Genomic DNA, 20,034 nt, shown 5'->3' with positions numbered 1-20,034 from the left:
ATATCAAAACTTGGGAATGATTGAAAATGTATGATTAATTAATTGTAGTTTGTGTGACATCCAGTAGCAAGTATTTCTTATGAACAACGCGCGAATAATTAAACTAAAAGTACCAATGAATGTTCTGTAAAGTATATCAGACAGAAGGAATGAAATTATTCATTTAAATTTGTCACTTGAAAAGAAGATAAATGGAGAAATTGTATAGCTATACGCAATTTATGGACACCTCAAAAAGGAATTACAATGCTTTTGTTCCGTAACGTACGGATACCATAGCACTCTTCCATTACGATATATCACTGTCTCGGCAGATTGAAATCTAGGTTGCCCATTTGTTTTATTTCTCAAAACATTTTGAAACCTTAAAAACAAATGTAAAAACAAATAGTAAGGTGAACATTGAGTATATTTTCACGATCCTATCCCTTTTTTACAGAACATACAGAATGTCGTTGCGCCGATCTGCCCACTCTTAGCATTTGCTATCAATAAAAGGAATATAAGAAAACGTATGATAGTGGACACTCAAATAAACCGACACAAACACGTACATACATGTATGTAAGCTTACGTGTAGTAAAGAGTAAGTCACCGACAGGTAGCATATAATAATACTATGATACAACAGACGTCGATTATTCTGTACGTGGTGAAATATTTAGAGAATAATGTCAATACAAACACGTTTTACAAGATACACGAATTAATATAATACTTCTATTTTAGGGAATGAGAGATCGTCATAGCATTGTCTGATGCTACCAAAAAAAAGGAAAACATTTATTTAACTTTCAGGATTATGTGTTGATCCAATGCTTTACATATGGAAATGTTATAGCAAATTCTGAGTATTAAGCCTTGTACTGTCATCTTTGGGAATTCGATGATTCGTAGATAGAGGATTATTGCATGCAGTGCTAGCAATGATTTCCTTGAAACCAGTTTATAAATTTAGATATTAATTAAATCAGATATAAATATGGATCAATTCAAGTACTCCTTCTATGGTGCGCCCGACTTTAGTGATTCAGCACGATTTTTTTTGATTTTTTTTTTAATTTAAAGGTTAATTTTTTGTTTAGGACTTTTTGTAAACAATAAATGCTAGCACATCATAGAAAATGCAGTGAGTTAGCTATGTTCGAAATTTAAAAAATCTCTTATTTTCTAATATGTGGATTTGCTACAAAAATCTTGGTTTTATTTTCCTCAGGATCACTTTTTTCTATTAGATGCGTTGAAACAATAAATAATGAAATTTCCCCTTGGTATATGTACAAAATTGCCCATCTGTTTTTACTGTTTTGATACTATTTAAGTTTTAAAATTTCTTCATTTATATGGCTACAGAAGGAGTCATAGACCTTGTTCGTTATCATACACTCGCATACTATTGTAGAAAATTCAATCATGGATTATGAAGACTAACACTACATTTAATATAAAATTGTGTATCAAATTACTAACACAACATTTAAGTACTTTACCTGACTTATTTAAAGTGAACGGGCGGACTTTACTGTTCGCTAATTATATACCAGTCCATTTATATGGTCATTGATCCGTCTTATGATATGTAGACACTATAATTATTTCTAATAGATAAATAGCTGTTGGTTTTCTTGTATACAATCAAATTTTAAAAACATGTTAACAAATTGTCACATTTAAACATTTTGAGAATATGATAGTAAAACTATGCGATGGAAGAATTGCAAATATTTATAATAACGTGGGTAATCTAGACAAAGTTTTATTATTTTTGGTACGCGCTTTGTTTTCTCTATTTATTACTAAATGCATTTTTTTAGGAGGAGCTGAGGGGATAATAATTTGCATATGATAACTCGGCACGAATTTATTATATATATATATCCTCTCCTAAATAAATTGCACGAAGAATTTTCTTTAAAAATATTTTCCTTCAAGATTTTCTTATGCGTATCAAATTAAACTTATTAATATTACGGAAATTCAAAGGTTTTAGTAACAAATGCAAATTAATCACACAACCACTTAGGCGACGGGGTGAGTGGGATTTCTCACATTCTCATTTTTTGAGAGCTGTTTTAATTATAGTTTTCTTATATATTTTGATCTGTAAAAAAAAAAATCTGTATAAATTATACCAGTTATATACAGTAGTTTTATCGTCAATCATACTGACCAGTCACGTCTTCAAATAGACTGTCCTTATGAAAATTACAAGTAAAGCTCGACCAATTTAAAACAAAATTAATAGTATAAACCACTTTATAAAGATGTCAGAAGTTTTTTAATCGAAAGCCATTCAAATGGGAAAACCAACTGTCTAATCTATATAAAAACGAGAAACGAGAAAACACTTATGAACCACATCAACAAACGACAACTACTGAACATGATGTCCAGATTTATTCTTTACAACACTGTCGTAGTCACATATATAGTTATACTTTCATATCATCACAATCTTAAATGTGAAACTTTTTTAACATGTTTTAACCTCCATTTTAAAAAGAAAACCAACGACTTTTAAACTTGTAATCATACAAAATTATAGTGATAACATATTTATAGGCGGATCAATGACCATTACTGAACAAATCATTGCTCATTTTATCCATATAAATGGACTGGTCTGTAATTATTAAACAGTTAAGCCCGCCCATGTACTTCAAATAAGTCAAATAAAGTACTTAAATGTAGTGTTAGTAGTGTCAAAAACAGTTGTATAAACCATTTATAAAATTGTCTACAATATTATGTGAGTGTGTGATGATACTTTATGATTAAATAAAATGTATTCTTTTTTAGCTTGCAATAAAAGTATGTTAATTCGTGCATCTTGTAAAAATATGTTTGCATTACAATATTCTCTAAGTGTTTCATCACATACAGTATAGTTGACGTACTGTGTATCATTAGTATATATGCTGACATTTTATGTCCTTTTAACACTAAGTCCGGTTTCATTTATTCACAAGTCTCTGTTGTTTGCTTGCCTGTTAGAACAAACTGACAATCAAAAGGTCAAATGCCAGAATGTTCATATCTACAGGTCAACATAATTTATGTTCTTCAAATATGGTCTATATTGATATCTTGTAGTTAACCTACGGCCCTAGATAACAAACTGTGAACCATTGTCATACGTTAGTTGTCCTGCACTCTTTAGCCTCCTTTCTTTTCATTTTTTTATACTCATTATTAGGTTTTGTTTATCGGTGTCATACAACGTCTAATGTATTATGTAGTAAACTAACAATATATGTGTTAATGGTCAACTACAATTTTTGAGTTAATGGTAAAATGTGTACTGCTATCATTCATTTTACTAGTCATATATAATAACATCCTACTACTTACCTTATTGTACCGCTGTCAGTTAAAAAACAACTTTTTTTATAAAATTGTATGTACTATCATTTTTATTCAAGTGATAGAGCGGAGCTTCCGTTTTAATTTGCATAAGGACAGTCTATTTGAAGACGTGTATGATCAGTTTGGTTGCCGCTATAACTACTATAACTGGTTTCTTAACACCTACCAGTGTCACTAAGCAGCAGTACAACAGAATGATGTGTGAATGAAAGTGTCAGTGATGACAATATGTCCGATATTGTTTATAATTTAATCGTCGACTTCAACGTTGGTCAAAATATTACACGTGAAAGTTGAATACATGTACCTCTTCAAAATGGACAGAAATAAACTATACAGAAAAGATATTTTTACAGATCAAACTGATAGATAATAAGATGTAGAAAACAATGATTAAAACAGCTCTTCCAAAATAATACAGATCATTTACTTTCAGATCTAAGACGTCACCAAAAGCTCATATAAGACGGGGTTTACAACTGTTTTATTAGGGATACATTGTAATACCCACCTTCCACGCAACACACATATATAGACACTTCTTATTAAAGTTTATAAATGATGCTTATTCAAATATAAATCAGGAAGGGGTGTTGATAGGTATCCATTCTCAATTTTATCTCACCATGTAACATATCGCATTTGATGTTTTAATAACCACCAACAAATATGAGACCCAATAAATTTATATCATAAAGTGTACTGACTAAGTACTTTAATATTGCTTACATTGTTAATATCAAATATGAAGTTTTATAGTTATACAATCTATACTACAACATATAAAAAATTATTGATCTTGTTTGTACTTATGGAAAATTCAAAAAATATTAAAACTGGCACTTTTATTTTTTGCATTTATTTCCTTTTTAAAGCAAAAATAAAATAGTCATCAATGATATATATGCTTCAAGTTTCGATCAACATTAAGGAAGAGTTTCACTACAAAATCCGTTCAAAGTTGTGAAAAGGCAGGAAGTATTTACGAAATCCTAATGTTCTTTATTAACTGATATAATTTATTTAGGTGCAATATTATTTTTTGCACCGACTGTGTAACACCGTAAATAGAAGTAATCTGTAAGTAGTAACTATATTTAAATTTTTGAATGATAAGCTGAACATCACGTATATTTATACCCATACGGAACACTGTTTGCTGTTTCAAGCATTAAAATATGATATTTTATGAAATTCTTTGTAGTCAACTGAAACTATTGATTTAGCTTTAAGCAGAATGTGATCACATTAACCTATTGGAGAGAGGGAGAGGATGAGAGAGAGATTATAAGTGTGTTAAATGAAATTGATAATGTATTTTTTTTATTACTTTTAGAAGTTATTGTATCCGATATGACACAGTATAAAAGACTGCTTAGGGCTATTTTTGTGCTGCCATTTTCAGCAGGAGACCCAAAGAATCAGTATCTAAATGGAATAGTCACTCATGATGGAAGTGTTTCTGGTGTAGTGTTTCTTATTAGCATTGTTGTAATTCTTTGTGAAATATTATTGATTGGATCATTCGGGACTGAGCAGGATTCTACGTTTCTTTTCGTTATAACAATGGAAGTGACCTCTGGTCTTGCTATATTGATTTGCATAATTCTATTAATCTATGCATCATTTAAACCAGATATACTAGAAACAAACGAGAGCTGGGATGTTAGAAACATCATCATGATGAAGTTTCTATGGCTGTTTACCTTAGCTAGTTTGACATATAGTGGAATTTACATTGCATATCATGCTGACTGTCTTATAAATAATTATCCACTTGACGATGTCAGAAATCGTATTCTTTGCGACGTTTTTCTGTTCACTTATAGATCAGTCCAAACAGGGTTTTTAACCTACTTTTCACAACGAGTGTTTGTGCGTAAACTCAGATTCTATTACGGATTGCTTGTCTTATTTTTAATTAACATAACAGTTATTGTAATAGACTTTGCTCACTCGGTCCGGGACGTTCAAAACTTCAGTATAAATAACACACAAATCGCTAAACCAAATACATGTGCAAGCAATTCATCTGTTAGTTCAGTTTTGCTGTATGTGAAGAATTTCTTGGAACCTGCTGAACTTGAATATTCTTTATTGACTATTTTATTTATTACACAGCTATGGCCGAAGAAGAAAAACAGTAATGTAGTGTGTAAAATTCGCAATGGTGTTACTGGTGGGGAATATGAACCTTTAATCTGTGTAAATGAGAATGCAGCAGTTTATGATAACATTCCTTGTAGTCCAAATTCCGAAAAACCTAAACGCATGACAATGATATTCGTAAATATTGCATTCCCCGTGCTTATTTCCATACCAAGCTCTATTTTACTGATTATGAAAATCTACGCTCCAAAAGACGAATCATTAAATAACTTATTAAACATCTTTAATGGACTTCAAGTGACTATACTTTTGTTTGTTTTAATCAAATGCTTTTATTTACTCCAGTCAGACTGCAAACCGACCAAAGTGGAAAGCCATTTTACATCTAAAGACTATCTTATTCTTGTAAGTTTTGTTGGAGCGTTATGTTTGTATACAATGAGATTAATTCCATATATTTTACTTTTACATACAGATAATCAAAATCCAACTAAAACCTATACGTATGTTATAGTGATTATTGGTATTTATTTTCAAACTGTTTTCTTATTCCAAATGAAAAACTATGGAAAGGCGGAAATCCAGTCATCATGGATATCAATAGAGTATACTTGTCTGTTTATATCCGTTGTCAACTTGATGATATGGGTAGAGGATTCATTTATTGCCGCCCGTTGGTTATTTCGTGATGACGCACCATCAATTTTCTATGGTAACAAGGTGTGGGTTATATATTTTACTCTGCTTTTTCCTTTCGTTATTTTTTACCGTTTTAAATGTTTTGTGGCATTTTATGGCTTGTATCACAGACTGTCAAAATGAAAGTTTAGAGGGAAATTAAAAATTAAAAAACGATTTGTTACATTAAACTTGTTAAATTTTATTACAAACGTGACAATTTGAAAAGATACGTACAAAGAAGGATAATTCTTTTCTGTATGATGGCCATCCGATTGGTGTCGTTATTACCGCCATTTAATTAAATACTGCTCGAGGGAAACACTATCCCAATAAAAACAATATTCACAAGACATTAAATAAAATGAAAATCTTCGATGAAGGCTACTTTATCCTCCTTTATACGAAAAGCTTCACGAAAATATTATAATATAAAGTAAAGTATTTTTTATATTCATTTCTAAGTTGTTTTATTTATTTATTTGATTGCATGTGATTGTATTTTGTATGTATTTACCTCTTGTTTCACATGTCAATGTGACGGAGTGTTTTCTTAAATAAAGCATAGTATTGTTATAACTAACATACAAATGGGCATTTAATGATTTACTCTTAAGAATAACGTATTTATTTATTGACAACGCTTAATATGGGTTAGGGACGACATCAAAAGATCAATGTCAGATAAAAAACTGAATTCAAATAGTTTGGGGGCGGGGGGTTGAACTGCAGCAAGATTTGGTTATCCGACATTGATTTTTACATATATCCATATGGGTCAATCAATTTTTTCCAAATTAAGTTAATAGGGGGTAGGGGGTCAGTGAAAAAACTATTTGAATTAAGTTTTTTATCCTCCATTGAACTTTTGATGTCGTCCCTTAGTATAGTGCATTTTTTCAATGTGGCATTTGATCACTAATATGAGGCAGGCATAACCTGTGAATGGGGACGAAGTACGTATGTATTATTCTAATTCAATCACGTTGATAAAAGAAACCAAAATACCGTACGTAACGTTCCCGATTTTGATTCTGTTGTTAGGGCATTAGCTCAGCTGTGACGTTCTTTAAGTTATGACGTCATATTCGATGTAAACAAAAGAAACGCTTTCATCAGGTAACGTTTTTTTCATATCAAACAATTATTAAAATTGAATTTGTATTGAGATCCAATCTTATATCTTACTAGACTGATAAATATAATTTTTTTCAAAGTCTCATGCAAACAAGACAGATATCTGCGCAAAAGCGGAGAAAACCGGAACAGGAAGTAGATCTGAAAAAAAGTTAACGATTTTGAGTTCATTAGTAGAATGAAAAATTCGGAAAATTTTCCCGATTTTTTTTTTTTTTTTTTTTTTTTTTTATTGATTTTTCTACCGTAATTTGGGACTTCGTCCCCATAATACACGTATTTGAATAAATATATTTGTTAGAATTACGAGCAACTGGCTTACACTTAAAGATATTACACATTCACATTTGTACGAATATGGAAATAAAGATAATTGATATGATTGCATATAATACAACCTTTCATGTATCCTCGAGAGTTAAACCGATTTTGAGGAGGAACATGCTATTAATGTAAGAATGTTTTGAGCTCAAACATTATAAAATTGAGAATGGAAATGGGGAATGTGTCAAAGAGACAACAACCCGACCAAATAAAAAACAACAGCAGAGGGTCACCAACAGGTCTTCAATGTAGCGAGAAATTCCCGCATCCGGAGGCGTCCTTCAGCTGGCCCCTAAACAAATATATACTAGTCCAGTGATAATGAACGCCATACTAATTTCCAAATTGTACACAAGAAACTAAAATTAAAATAATACAAGACTAACAAAGGCAAGAGGCTCCTGACTTGGGACAGGCGCAAAAATGCGGCGGGGTTAAACATGTTTGTGAGATCTCAACCCTCCCCCTATACCTCTAACCAATGTAGAAAAGTAAACGCATAACAATACGCACATTAAAATTCAGTTCAAGAGAAGTGAAGATTATAACCTGTATCTGATAGAACATGCACATGAACATACAAAAGCTTTTAAACGATATATATATATATATATATATATTGCCTTGTGACGTTTTTATTAAGTTTTTGTTCTATTGAAAACAACAAACCGTCCGGCCATATCATCTACGACATAATGCGCATACAAAAATCGTTTGTATTGAGAGAAAACAAATTGATATTGTATTGTGTTGAACTATTTTAAATATGACATAAACATGATATAAAAATGAAAATTGACCGAGAATCAAATAAGTACACTCAACAGACAAAATAGAGATAGATAGTGTATAGATCTGGTGAGTTTAAGCCCTTTTCAACTTTTTTGTTGTGTGTACATAAGTTGTGTTAACGTTCGCACGGTAGCCTATAATTGCTTACATCCACTTCATTTCAACTTTGAAAGATTCATTTGCAATAATACTGCATCTCCTTATTTTTATATACATACTTATTTTAATACTAATATCATTGCACATGAGATAGCAGTTTTCCAAAATACAAAACAAAAAATATTTTCAAGTCAGTAAACAACAATAAGAATGAAAAAATCTCTTCTCAGTTTTGTTACATGTACAATACGTGTATGAAAAGTCCAGACCAGATATCAAATTATTTGAAAAGTAGACATTTACACTGTTATTTCTGTACTAAGTGGTGTTTCCTTTGTTCACATAAAATAAATGTCAACAATGGTACATGTATGATTAACGTTTCGATTGAGCATTAAGGAAGAAATTCATGATTTTAACACATTCACAAGTTGTCAAATAATAACAGGAAGTAATTACGAAACCAAATATAGTTAAATGATTGATACGAGCTATATTAGTGCAAATATCAGTATTTGCACTGCCTATGTCTTTGGAATATTTTTAAGTCATTATAATTACCTCCAGAAGTAGAAAATATCAGTAAGTAATGTCTATATTTAATTAATTTGTATGATATTTTTCATATTGAATCTGCGTATAGTCTGTAATGTGTAGCTATCTATTTTCAATGTAACTAAATTTAAAATCATCAAAATCAACAACAGGAACTAGTAGATGGGTGGGTGTTTTATACATCCCTAGATTACGGTTATATTGGAGGTTTGTTTTAGCATATATATTTTACTGTTTCAAACATTTATGTAGCGTCAGCTGGTTACTTGAAGCATTTTAAATTAACATTAATATTAAAACCTTAGTATACGATACGTATATAGCTTTACTTCATTTTAGACTGAAACTACCCAGTATATAGCGTTTTCTTGATAAAAACGAAAAGGAATTGAGGTATGATTGCCAAGGAAATAACTATCTACCTGATTTCCGATTAGGTGGATGTAAGCAGGTAAAAGCAACCGTTCGGCATTCAATGTTGTTAAACATACCATACGGCACAACATAAGAAAACACTATAAAAAGAAGACCCACTTGGCTTAACTTAAAAGAATGGAACGAGGGTAAACAAATATTAAATCACAGAATTAAGAGAACGCAACGCTACTGAAACCACGGCAAAAGCCAATCAAATATGTTTTGGCTTGACCTGGGTTTATATGTATATATCTAAATGACGTTCTCTCATACTTGATGCCTCGTTCACACGTACATTTACTTCGAATTGAATTCGAATCGAATGCGAATCGAATTCGCTAGTCTCGTTCACACACTCCCCATTTTTTTAAATTCGAATTGATACGAATTAAAAGTTAACGTCGTTTGGACAGTAAAGCGAATTTGACGCGCATTGTAATTCGAATTAGAATTGACGTTAGGACGTAAAACGTTTCGAATGCGAATTAAACTAATTCGAATTAGTTAATGCGAATAGAATTCGAATTACGTGTGAACTCAGCATAAGTATCAAGAAATACACATGAACTGATTAAGTGTACAAATGTAATCAACAGACTGAAAATGCATCACTTGTATAGATATTTCCGAAATCACTACCACTTTACCTAAATGTCTGTCGATTAAAAACAGATAAAGATATCAAACATATTTAATACACAAATGATTTTATGGTAATTTCATTTTTATCTTCAGCTGTTATAATTAGAAATGACTCCGTTTAAAAGACTGTTCCGAGCTATTTTTGTCCTGCCATTTTCGGCTGGAGATCCAAAGAATCAATATCTGAATGGAATCGTCACGCATGATGGAAGTGTTTCTGGTGTAGTATTCCTTGTCAGTGTAGTTGTTATCCTTTGTGAAATATTATTGATAGGATCGTTTGGGACTGAGCAGGATTCGACATTTCTATTCGTAACAACGATGGAAGTGACATCTGGTCTTGCTATATTGATTTGCATAATTCTATTAATTTATGCATCATTGAAACCAGATATATTAGAAGTAAATGATAGCTGGGATGTTAGTAACAACATCATGATGAAGTTTCTATGGCTGTTTACCTTAGCTTGTTTGTCATACAGTTGCATTTTTATTGCATACCATGCTGACTGTCTTATAAATCACTATCCAATCGATGATGTCCAAAATCGTATTCTTTGCGATGTTATGTTGTTTACTTACAGACTAGTCCAAACAGGATTTTTAACCTACTTTTCGCAACGAGTTTTTGTGAGTAAACTCAGATTCTATTACGGATTACTTGTTTTATTTTTAATTAACATAACAGTGATTGTCATAGACTTTGCTCACTCGGTCCGTGATGTCAAAGATTTTACCATCAATGCTACACAAATCGCTAAACCAAATACATGTGCAAGCAACTCCTCTATTAGTTCAATTTTGCGTAAGGTAGAGGATTTTTTGGAACCCGCTGGACTTGAATATTCTCTATTGACTATTTTATTCATTACACAACTATGGCCGAAGAAGAAAACTATTTCTAAAAACAGCAATCCACCGTCTAACATTCAAGATAGTTCAAGTGCTGGAGAATATGAACCCTTAGTCTGCAGAAATGAGAACGAAACCATTTATGATCAAATTCAAAAAAATACGAATTCCGAAATAAATAAACGCAGGACTTGGATATTTGCAAATATTGCTTTTCCCGTGCTTATTTCAATACCAAGCACTATTTTTCTAATTCTGAAAATCAACGCTTCAAACGATGAATCAGTAGAAGAGGCATTAAACATCTTCAACGGATTTCAAGTGACAATACTTTTGTTTGTTTTAATCAAATGTTTTTACTTACTTCAGTCAGACTGCAAACCGACGAAAGTGGAAAGCCATTTTACATCTAAAGACTATCTTATTCTTGTCAGTTTTGTTGGATCGTTATGTTTATATACTATGAGATTAATTCCATATATTTTACTGGTACATACATGTAATCAAAATCCAACTAAGACATACACATATGTTATCACGATTATTGGTATTTATTTTCAAACAGTTTTCTTATTCCAAATGAAAAACTATGGAAAGGCGGATATTCAATCATCATGGATATCAATAGAGTATACTTGTCTGTTTATGTCCGTTGTCAACTTTATGATATGGGCAGAAGATTCATTTATAGCCGCCCAGTGGGTTTTTGCAAATGATGCGCCTACCATTTTCTATGGTAAAATGGTTTGGGTTATATATTTTACTCTGCTTTTTCCTTTTGTTATTTTCTACCGTTTTAAATGTTCCGTAGCATTTTATGGCTTGTATCACAGACTGTCAAACTGAGATATAAAAATGATTTGAAACACCATGTTTTATTTCATTAAATTTAATGGATGAAGAATCGTTGAAGTTATACAAAGGGGGATAATCCATATCTGAATTATGAATATCCGAAGCTTGCCGCCAAATGCTCCATCTGGTCAACATACGACTTAATGGAAAAACGATCTTTAATAAGAAAAAAAAAAAGATTGTTCCACACATGTTCGATTTCAGGTAATATTTTGCTCTTCTAATTGCAACATACTCAAGACAGTTAAAGTATGAAATCATTTCGAAGCTGTGTCTATTTTATTTATTACGTTGAAGAAGAGTGAACACTATAGGGTGGCACATTGTTGTATGTGACAATGCATTAATTAACCATTTCATATGTGAATATGCATTTATTATCATTTTCTGTATGTGACTATGCATTCATTATCCTTTGTTGTATATCATTTTTTGTATGTGAATACGCATTCATTATCATTTTTTGTATGTGACTAAGTATTCATTATCATTTTTTGTATGTGAATATGCATTCCGTATCATTTATTAACTAATAAACATAGTTGATAGCAGCATTTATTGTTTCTTATATAAAACTTGGCAGAATTATGACAGACTTACACTAAAGGGTAATTGACTCAATTCACATTTAAACAAAGACATTGAACCGTTACCAAGAGTCTTGCCGTATCCTTTCCGGTGCTTACAATTTCATAAGAACTTCCGTGCCATATCTTGACACCAATGACGATGTTTACACATGATTAAGCATCAATTTATTAATACGGCTTGAAAAAAAACAATCAACTCATATTCTGACCACATGTGATTTTTTTAAAACGAAAGTTAGAATATTTTTATATGTTATTACTATGATAAAGTCTAAAGTCTAAAAGTGCACACGTGAATCTGCTGGTGTTTTACACATTAAACGAGGCAGCATCAGTTGACAGAAATATCAATGAAAAAACTTATGTCAGTTGATGGATTCCTTTTGGAAAGTACGTAGTTTTCATGTCGGTCATTGTCGGAATGCCCCATTGATTGGCTTTTTTGGCAATTTGCCTTACGTTTCAAAGTTGTATAAGTAATAAAAAACTGGATTTGACATCTATTAGTCCAGCTTTTTACCTTTTTTCATCATTAAGGAGCACTCATTATCGAGGCCCGAGTACAGAACCAGTAATTTGTTGCTGTCAATATTTTAATGTTCAGGCGTTTGCCGTTCGACTGTTTCATGTAACACCTCAGAAAAAAGCTGTATGACACTTGACGGGAAAAGGCATTCCTACCCTCGTAATTTTGGAAAAAAAATGTTTGAAGAAAAACATTATATGATTTGCACTTACGCAAAATGTTTGAAGTGCTTACAAGTACTCAACAAAAGTATGGCCTTGGCCTGACACATATCTGCATTGGATAAATTTAGACTACAATCTTTGTGGCCAAATTTTGTTTTTAAAAGTGAACTATTTTCCTTTGACAGAAATCTTTCAAGTGAAACCAAAACAATTAGTTATAATTGCTTGCATTGCATCAAGTTGGCCATGTTGAGACTAATAAAATTGAGAATGGAAATGGGGAATGTGCCAAACAGATAACAACCCGACCATAGAAAAAACAACAGCAGAAAGTCACCAACAGGTCTTCAATGTAGCGAGAAATTCACGCACCCGGAGGCGTCCTTCGGCTGGCCCCTTAACAAATATATACTAGTTCAGTGATAATGAACGCCATACTAATTTCCAAATTGTACACAAGAAACTAAAATTAAAATAATACAAGACTAACAAAGGCCAGAGGCTCCTGACTTGGGGTTAAACATGTTTGTGAGATCTCAACCCTCCCCCTATACCTCTAGCCAATGAAGAAAAGTAAACGCATTACATTACGCACATTAAAATTCAGTTCAAGAGAAGTCCGAGTCTGATGTCAGAAAATAAACAAAATGACAATAATACATAAATAACAACAGACTATTCCAAGTTACCCCTTTCAGTACCTCGAATGTATAAGATAGCGCGGCCACTCTTGGTCTCATCGTCACTCAATTGGAGGTCATAGTTAGGACATGATCGCTATGTGGATCGAATGCATAAGCGTTGCTGATTGAGAGGTCATTGTGTTTAAAAAAAAAAAAAAAAAACAACAAACAAACAAACAAAAACATAATACATATTAATACAAAAAGCTTAAACAGAAAAACAGGGGAAAAAAAGAAAGAAAAAGCTCGGCCTGTCACAATGGTTTTATTATAAACTTTTGTTCCTGTTCGTTTTTAGAGGTCTTTGGATATTATGGGTTTTGAATATGATATATTCGGTAGGTACAAACATAGACATTATTTCGTTTTCTCATTTGGTGTGGTAGGAACCGAAGTAGTAACGATTATTGGAGATTGTAAAATAGATGGTGAAATGGCCACAAAAAACAAAAACAAATAAACAACAAAAAAACAAAAAAACAAAAGAACAGATTACGCAACTTTGGGACTTGTACTTATTTGAACCTTTAGATAGGCTGTGCTTGGTATATAGCATGAAGCTTTTGGTATTTTATTTTCCGAACTGAAATGCGCATGAAATATCTAAACAGCTTCAAACTGAACATGAGATTTAGCGATCGTTTAACACAAATACGAGTCTATTAGAATGTTATGTGGTCAACTAGTTATTTGAAGAAGCCAGATGGTTAATATCTGACAACCAGGTAATAGTTTGTATTAATTAGTTCACTTGATTCCTTTCACCCCCTTTCAAATTAAACCTCTTATGGTTTGTTGAATCCAATATCTTATATATGAGAGGAACCGTTGTGAACTTGTAATATTCCACTACTAGCAGTTAACTGACATGCCAGCTCCAGACTTCAATTAAACTGACTGTATGGAATTTAGTTATAGAAAATTGAATTGAATCAACAGTATTTTGAATGTTTTGTATAGTGATTTTGGTTGATTTATGAGTATTAATAAAGATGATTATCTTTTGTGGGAAATTTGTTTGTTGATTATATAGGGAATCACTGAAGCATGATTGGAGGGATTTCCCTTTTAGGTCAGTCAGCGGGGCCCCTTATAAATATCTGGATCCGCAACTGCAATACAATAATGGGACAGAGCATGCTGTGGTGATAGGGTCTGCTTTTACTAGTATTGTAATTCAAGTTTACTTACCTTTTATACATTTTCTTCCAGCTCAGAGCAATCAGCTCTTGGATTAAATCTTACAAATCGATGGTATATGTTTATGAAAATGAAACAAACATTACATAACTATGACATAAAGCGTGAAACACGATTGGACTGTGTAAATGAGATAACTGTCTTCCACAAAAATGATCATGTACAAGTAATTGAAGACCTTCACAGATGAACGGTTTTATACAGAAACCCACGCTATTCTTGGAATGTCACATAGTTTACTATATACAGTGGAGATCCCTTTTAACCTCTCATTAGAACTGTAAGAATAATATTTCATAGAACTGTTCTAAATTGTCCTTGAACAGTTCTACCTGGAACAATTTTACCCTAGAACTGTTCCAAGTGAGAACTGTCAGAATCAGATCAAGTTGAACTGACCAAATCAGTTCTAGGTAGAACTGCCAGGATCAGATCAAGGGTACATTGTAGAACTATCTAAAACTGTTCTAGGTAGAAATGTTCAAATCAGTTCTAGTCGGGAACCGTACAAATGTCAGCAGAACTGACTAAATCAGTGCTAGGTCGTCAGTTCAAACCGTAGAACTGTCTGTAGAACTTTCAGGATTGAAGAACAGTTCTAAATGACGTCACTGTATATATATACATTATATATTATATTATCCTGACTTATTTATATTACAGACAAAGAACTATTCTATGGATAGAACTGACTAAATCAATTCTAGACGTAGAACTGACCAAATCAGTTCTAATCGTTACTTAGATCTGTTCTAGTCTAGATTCGGTCAGTTCTAGGTAGAACTGTCTAAAACTATTCTAGGCTACGTAAAACTGTCAGGATCACATCTAGGTAGAAATGTCTAAATATGTATCTTATAGTAACCATGATTACACATGAATGGAACCCTTACGTTCTAGAACATGTGACTGTTTAAGAATAATAAAAGTATATACTTACTTTTGTGCTTCGTTTTGAATGAACGCAATGTCAGTTGAATAATTCTGTTTCACAACATGTACCATATGATACTTATTTTATGATAGTTAACTGTATTGTGCGAATTTACAACTTGACCTTGCAAGGTTTCTAATAAAGCGGATCCGAAAGCTGATTTCTCGTCATTAATTAAACTTTACATCTGTAATTACACATCACAAAACAATACTTATCTGGAAGTTTTATCTTAATTTGCGAACTCAATTATGCCGCTTAATTAATAACAAAGACATTTTCTATATGGAAGGAAATCAATTGTCCTCCTCCATTTACTACATTTATAAAAAGAGTAAATTAAATAGCCATATAATTTCGTTGAATATCAATGTTCAGATCTATAGACGTATGTTTATGGTTGTATAAATCACTTTGTTTTTTGTTGGTTTGTTGTTGTTGTTGGTTTTTTTTATATTAAATATCATTTAGTAACTTTGAACATCCTTATGGAACTACCATTTAACTTCAAGGTGGGGGTTAAGGTGTTTTCCTAAAGCATATTTTCTGATCCCCAATTTGTTGAAAATAAATATTCTGGTCAAGCAGAGGACAAAAAAAAATAATTTGACCAATAGGCCACACCAATTTATTTTCTTGTTCTACGGATTTTACTCCAAAATTTGGGGCGAGCGAGCGATTTGAAAATTTTAATAAAAAAATATTTAATTTGCAAATTTTTGAGGCGAAGCTTGAAAAGTAAAGGCGAGCGATTATATTTTTTTTTTGTAAACATAAAATAGTAGGTTTTGACAATATTAAAGCTTGATTTATCACTTGTACTTTGACATTTCTTTAATTTCTAAAGTATTTTTTCCCTGTTCACCAAGAAATAATTAAATCTGGTCTATGTATGTGAGACTGACAATGAGACAATCCATCCAAGTCATAAGCAGTTTGGGGACAACCCCTTAATGTAATAGATATCCCTTTTACATGTTTTATGAGGGATCAATATAAGTTATAATATATTTGTTTGTACAAAAGGGCTCATATTTTCTCAAAGAACTATATATCTATCTGGTATTAAATGGTCAAAACATGTCCAAGAATTTTTTAATATTCCTGGACTTTAACCATGTTAACACATTTACTTTAACAGTTTAATATTATTCAAAATAAGTGGACCCCTCTTTTAGAAAAAGTTGTTTAAAATAAGATGTAACTCTCCTCTTTTTGAGTACAAAATTCTAAGTTTTCAAAGTTTTTGTATAGAAGAACTATACAAATCCTTGGTATTTCTATTTTCTTTTCTACATCAGTAAAATGACCCCTTGTCTGAGGGAGGGTTGTTCTCAACCTGATAATAACAAACACAGGTCAAAGTACGGCCTATCACACAGGGCTTTGATACAGACCAAACAGCAGGCTATAAAGGACCCCAAAATTATTAGCGTACACGATTCGAACAGGAAAACCAACGATCTAATTTATATATCATGTATATCCCAACGGGAAAATACCAATGAACAACATCAACAAATGATAACTGTTGAACGACAGGCCCCTCAATCAATCAGGACAGGTGCATAAACATGCAGCGGCTATAGATAGTTTTGTTTCGCCAGCATACACTATAATTGCAGTTGAAGGCAAATCCTTCAGAAGTACTTGTACTTTATTCTAAGGGAGCTACCATTTGATTTTTATGGGGGGCTAGGATGAAATTTGAAAAAAATAGGCAGGACAGGAGTTTTGAGTAAAAAAAAAGGCAGGATGAGCAACTTGGTAAAAAAAAAGGCAGGATGACAATTTGTGTAAAAAAAGTCAGGATAAACTAGTAAAAATCAAATGGTAGCTCCCTAACAACGTACACTTTTTTATAGGGAATATAAGTAAGGGGGAAAGTAACCAATTTTTTGTTCTTTACAGGTATTTCCGCGGTTATAAATTTAAACGGAGCACTCCCGCTTTGGATAAATAGGTTTCATGCTGAAACAAATATTCTCACAGATATTTACAAAGTGTGGTGGGGTGCTTTTATGTTTAAAATCGTTATACACAGGTTAGACTGTGATTTTAAAAACAAATGTTGATATCTTTTTATAATATTTACAAAAAAAAAAAAAACGGTGCGGGAAATGGACATGATTACATTTCCGGATGCGGGAAGCGGGAATATAAAAAAAATTAAAAAAATCTGTTTTGAAAAAAATAGGTGCGGGCGGGTCCGTCGAACAAGGAATCAAATTGGTGTGGCCTTAGCGTCGAAAAACAAAATAAATTCGAAAGAGAAAAAAAAAAACATAACCACCTCCACCTTGAAGTTAAATGGTTGCTCCATTTTAGGAAAATACCAAATCAATTTGCATATTTAATTTTGGTTATGAAAAGCCAAAACTCCACTTCTTTTACTTCCTTAAATCTTTCCTTAAAATAAGTTTTATTCCAATCAAGCAAGTAAACAATGTTACAATGTACATGTACCACCCAAAAAGAATTTGTCCAAACATTTTGTATATTTGATTTGTAGTAACAGTGACCCTTCAATTTTAACCTATTGACCTTATGTAAAAGTATCGTCCCCACAAAATTGGGTTTCTTTTCTTTTTTTCAAGCTTCTATCTGATTTAGTTTCATTTCAATCAGAAGGTGCGTTTACATGGTACAAATTTGTATCTCCATTCATTTTTTGACAATAATCATGATAGTGTCAAAAACTGCAGGTTGAAGACTAAAATCGAATTTCGTTTTATTAAACGATTAGAAAATCGAAACACTCGGACAGAACGTTTTTACAATCTACCTGGGTTACGGTATCGAATCGGATTTAATCGGATGGAAAATCGTACTGTGAAAACGCATCAAAAGGGATACTCGAGGTACCATTTGAAAATCATTAGTTTCAACCGGACGGACGGACACAGCGATTACTATACATTATGCTAAAATTAAGAGTCATTATACATAAAATCCTTTTTTAAGGTCCGAATGCCATCTTGTTTGCCTTTTGTTCTTTTAAGTAAAACACGAAAGAAAAACATGGAAAAAAATCACGCACCTTGTAACTTTCGTACTGGAGGAACTCATGATAATGTGTAAACATCTCAATTGTAATAACCCGAACAAATCAGTCGTTATATTCCGCTGATCTACGATCGCAAGTAGGAGAGATTCCGATTACGGGAAGGGACTGCATTATTCGGCATAGAATTGTAAGGGAAATACAAGGATATTATGATTCATATGTCCTCAATACAGTATATCCTATGAGAAATGTAATATACCTCTTCATTGAACTGTCAGTCCATGTTTGGTTCTAGTTCTTACTCTAATCATTTAAATAGTTTTAACAAACACCGAGAAAAACATTCATCGGATAATAGTGACAAAAATATTCGTACATCCTTAAAATACCATCCTAAGGTGAGATAACTGTAAAAAAAAATCAAAAGATATTCAATTAGTACGAGTGATTGATCATTATTGGTTGCCTAACGTCTATTGGCAAATGCTTCATACATTTATAGGCCTTTCGGGGTGAGGGCCGGGGAAACTTGTCCGCATGCAAGTGTAAAGTGAATTCACGCAATATAAGGAAGTGATATAAACCTATGTTTATTTAACCTACTTCTTATATATGATCCATTGTAAAAGCTTTCACAAGAATTCAAAATCATCTGAATATATCATGTACTAATGCATTTAAAATCTCGACCATTTAAACTATAATAGTGAAAAATAGAATGAATTCCAGGAACTAGATAAAAAGACCTGACACGATATATGTTAATTTAATATATATGTATAACAGTATTATATAATTATACTAGTTCTGTTTAGTGATGTGATGTACATGCAAGGTAGAATACCAAAGCAACTGGTGTTTGTGTAACTAGAGACATACAGTGCAAATGTATATTCAATTAGCTTCTTACCTTGCTTCTAATATGCAATTTCTTTAAAAGTTTAATTTTAACTGTTACCTTAAGTAACACCTACATTTGGATTTATGCAAATTTTTGATAATTATGTACTAGATAATAGGAAGATGTATTATGAGTGCCAATGAGACAACTCTCCATCCAAATAACAATTAAAAGTAAACCATTATAGACTAGTAAATTTCAAA

The 20,034-nt window shown here is 32.1% G+C and overlaps 2 protein-coding genes across 2 annotated transcripts; both read left to right on the top strand.

Moving 5' to 3' along the window:
* The first annotated feature begins 4,315 nt into the window (after positions 1 to 4,315).
* Positions 4,316 to 6,428, top strand: LOC139488525 (uncharacterized). Its single transcript, XM_071274228.1, has 2 exons — positions 4,316 to 4,446; positions 4,703 to 6,428. The coding sequence occupies exon 2, from the start codon at positions 4,720 to 4,722 to the stop codon at positions 6,295 to 6,297; it is 1,578 nt and encodes a 525-aa protein (XP_071130329.1). The 5' UTR covers positions 4,316 to 4,446; positions 4,703 to 4,719; the 3' UTR covers positions 6,298 to 6,428.
* Positions 6,429 to 8,958: 2,530 nt separating this feature from the next.
* Positions 8,959 to 11,964, top strand: LOC139488524 (uncharacterized). The gene is made up of 2 exons (XM_071274227.1): positions 8,959 to 9,087; positions 10,213 to 11,964. The coding sequence occupies exon 2, from the start codon at positions 10,228 to 10,230 to the stop codon at positions 11,815 to 11,817; it is 1,590 nt and encodes a 529-aa protein (XP_071130328.1). The 5' UTR covers positions 8,959 to 9,087; positions 10,213 to 10,227; the 3' UTR covers positions 11,818 to 11,964.
* Positions 11,965 to 20,034: the final 8,070 nt, after the last annotated feature.

This window comes from Mytilus edulis, chromosome 9, assembly GCF_963676685.1.
Source record: "Mytilus edulis chromosome 9, xbMytEdul2.2, whole genome shotgun sequence".
Lineage (NCBI taxonomy): Eukaryota > Metazoa > Mollusca > Bivalvia > Mytilida > Mytilidae > Mytilus > Mytilus edulis.
Note: the sequence above shows the minus strand (reverse complement) of the source record. Positions and strands in the feature narration are given on the sequence as shown.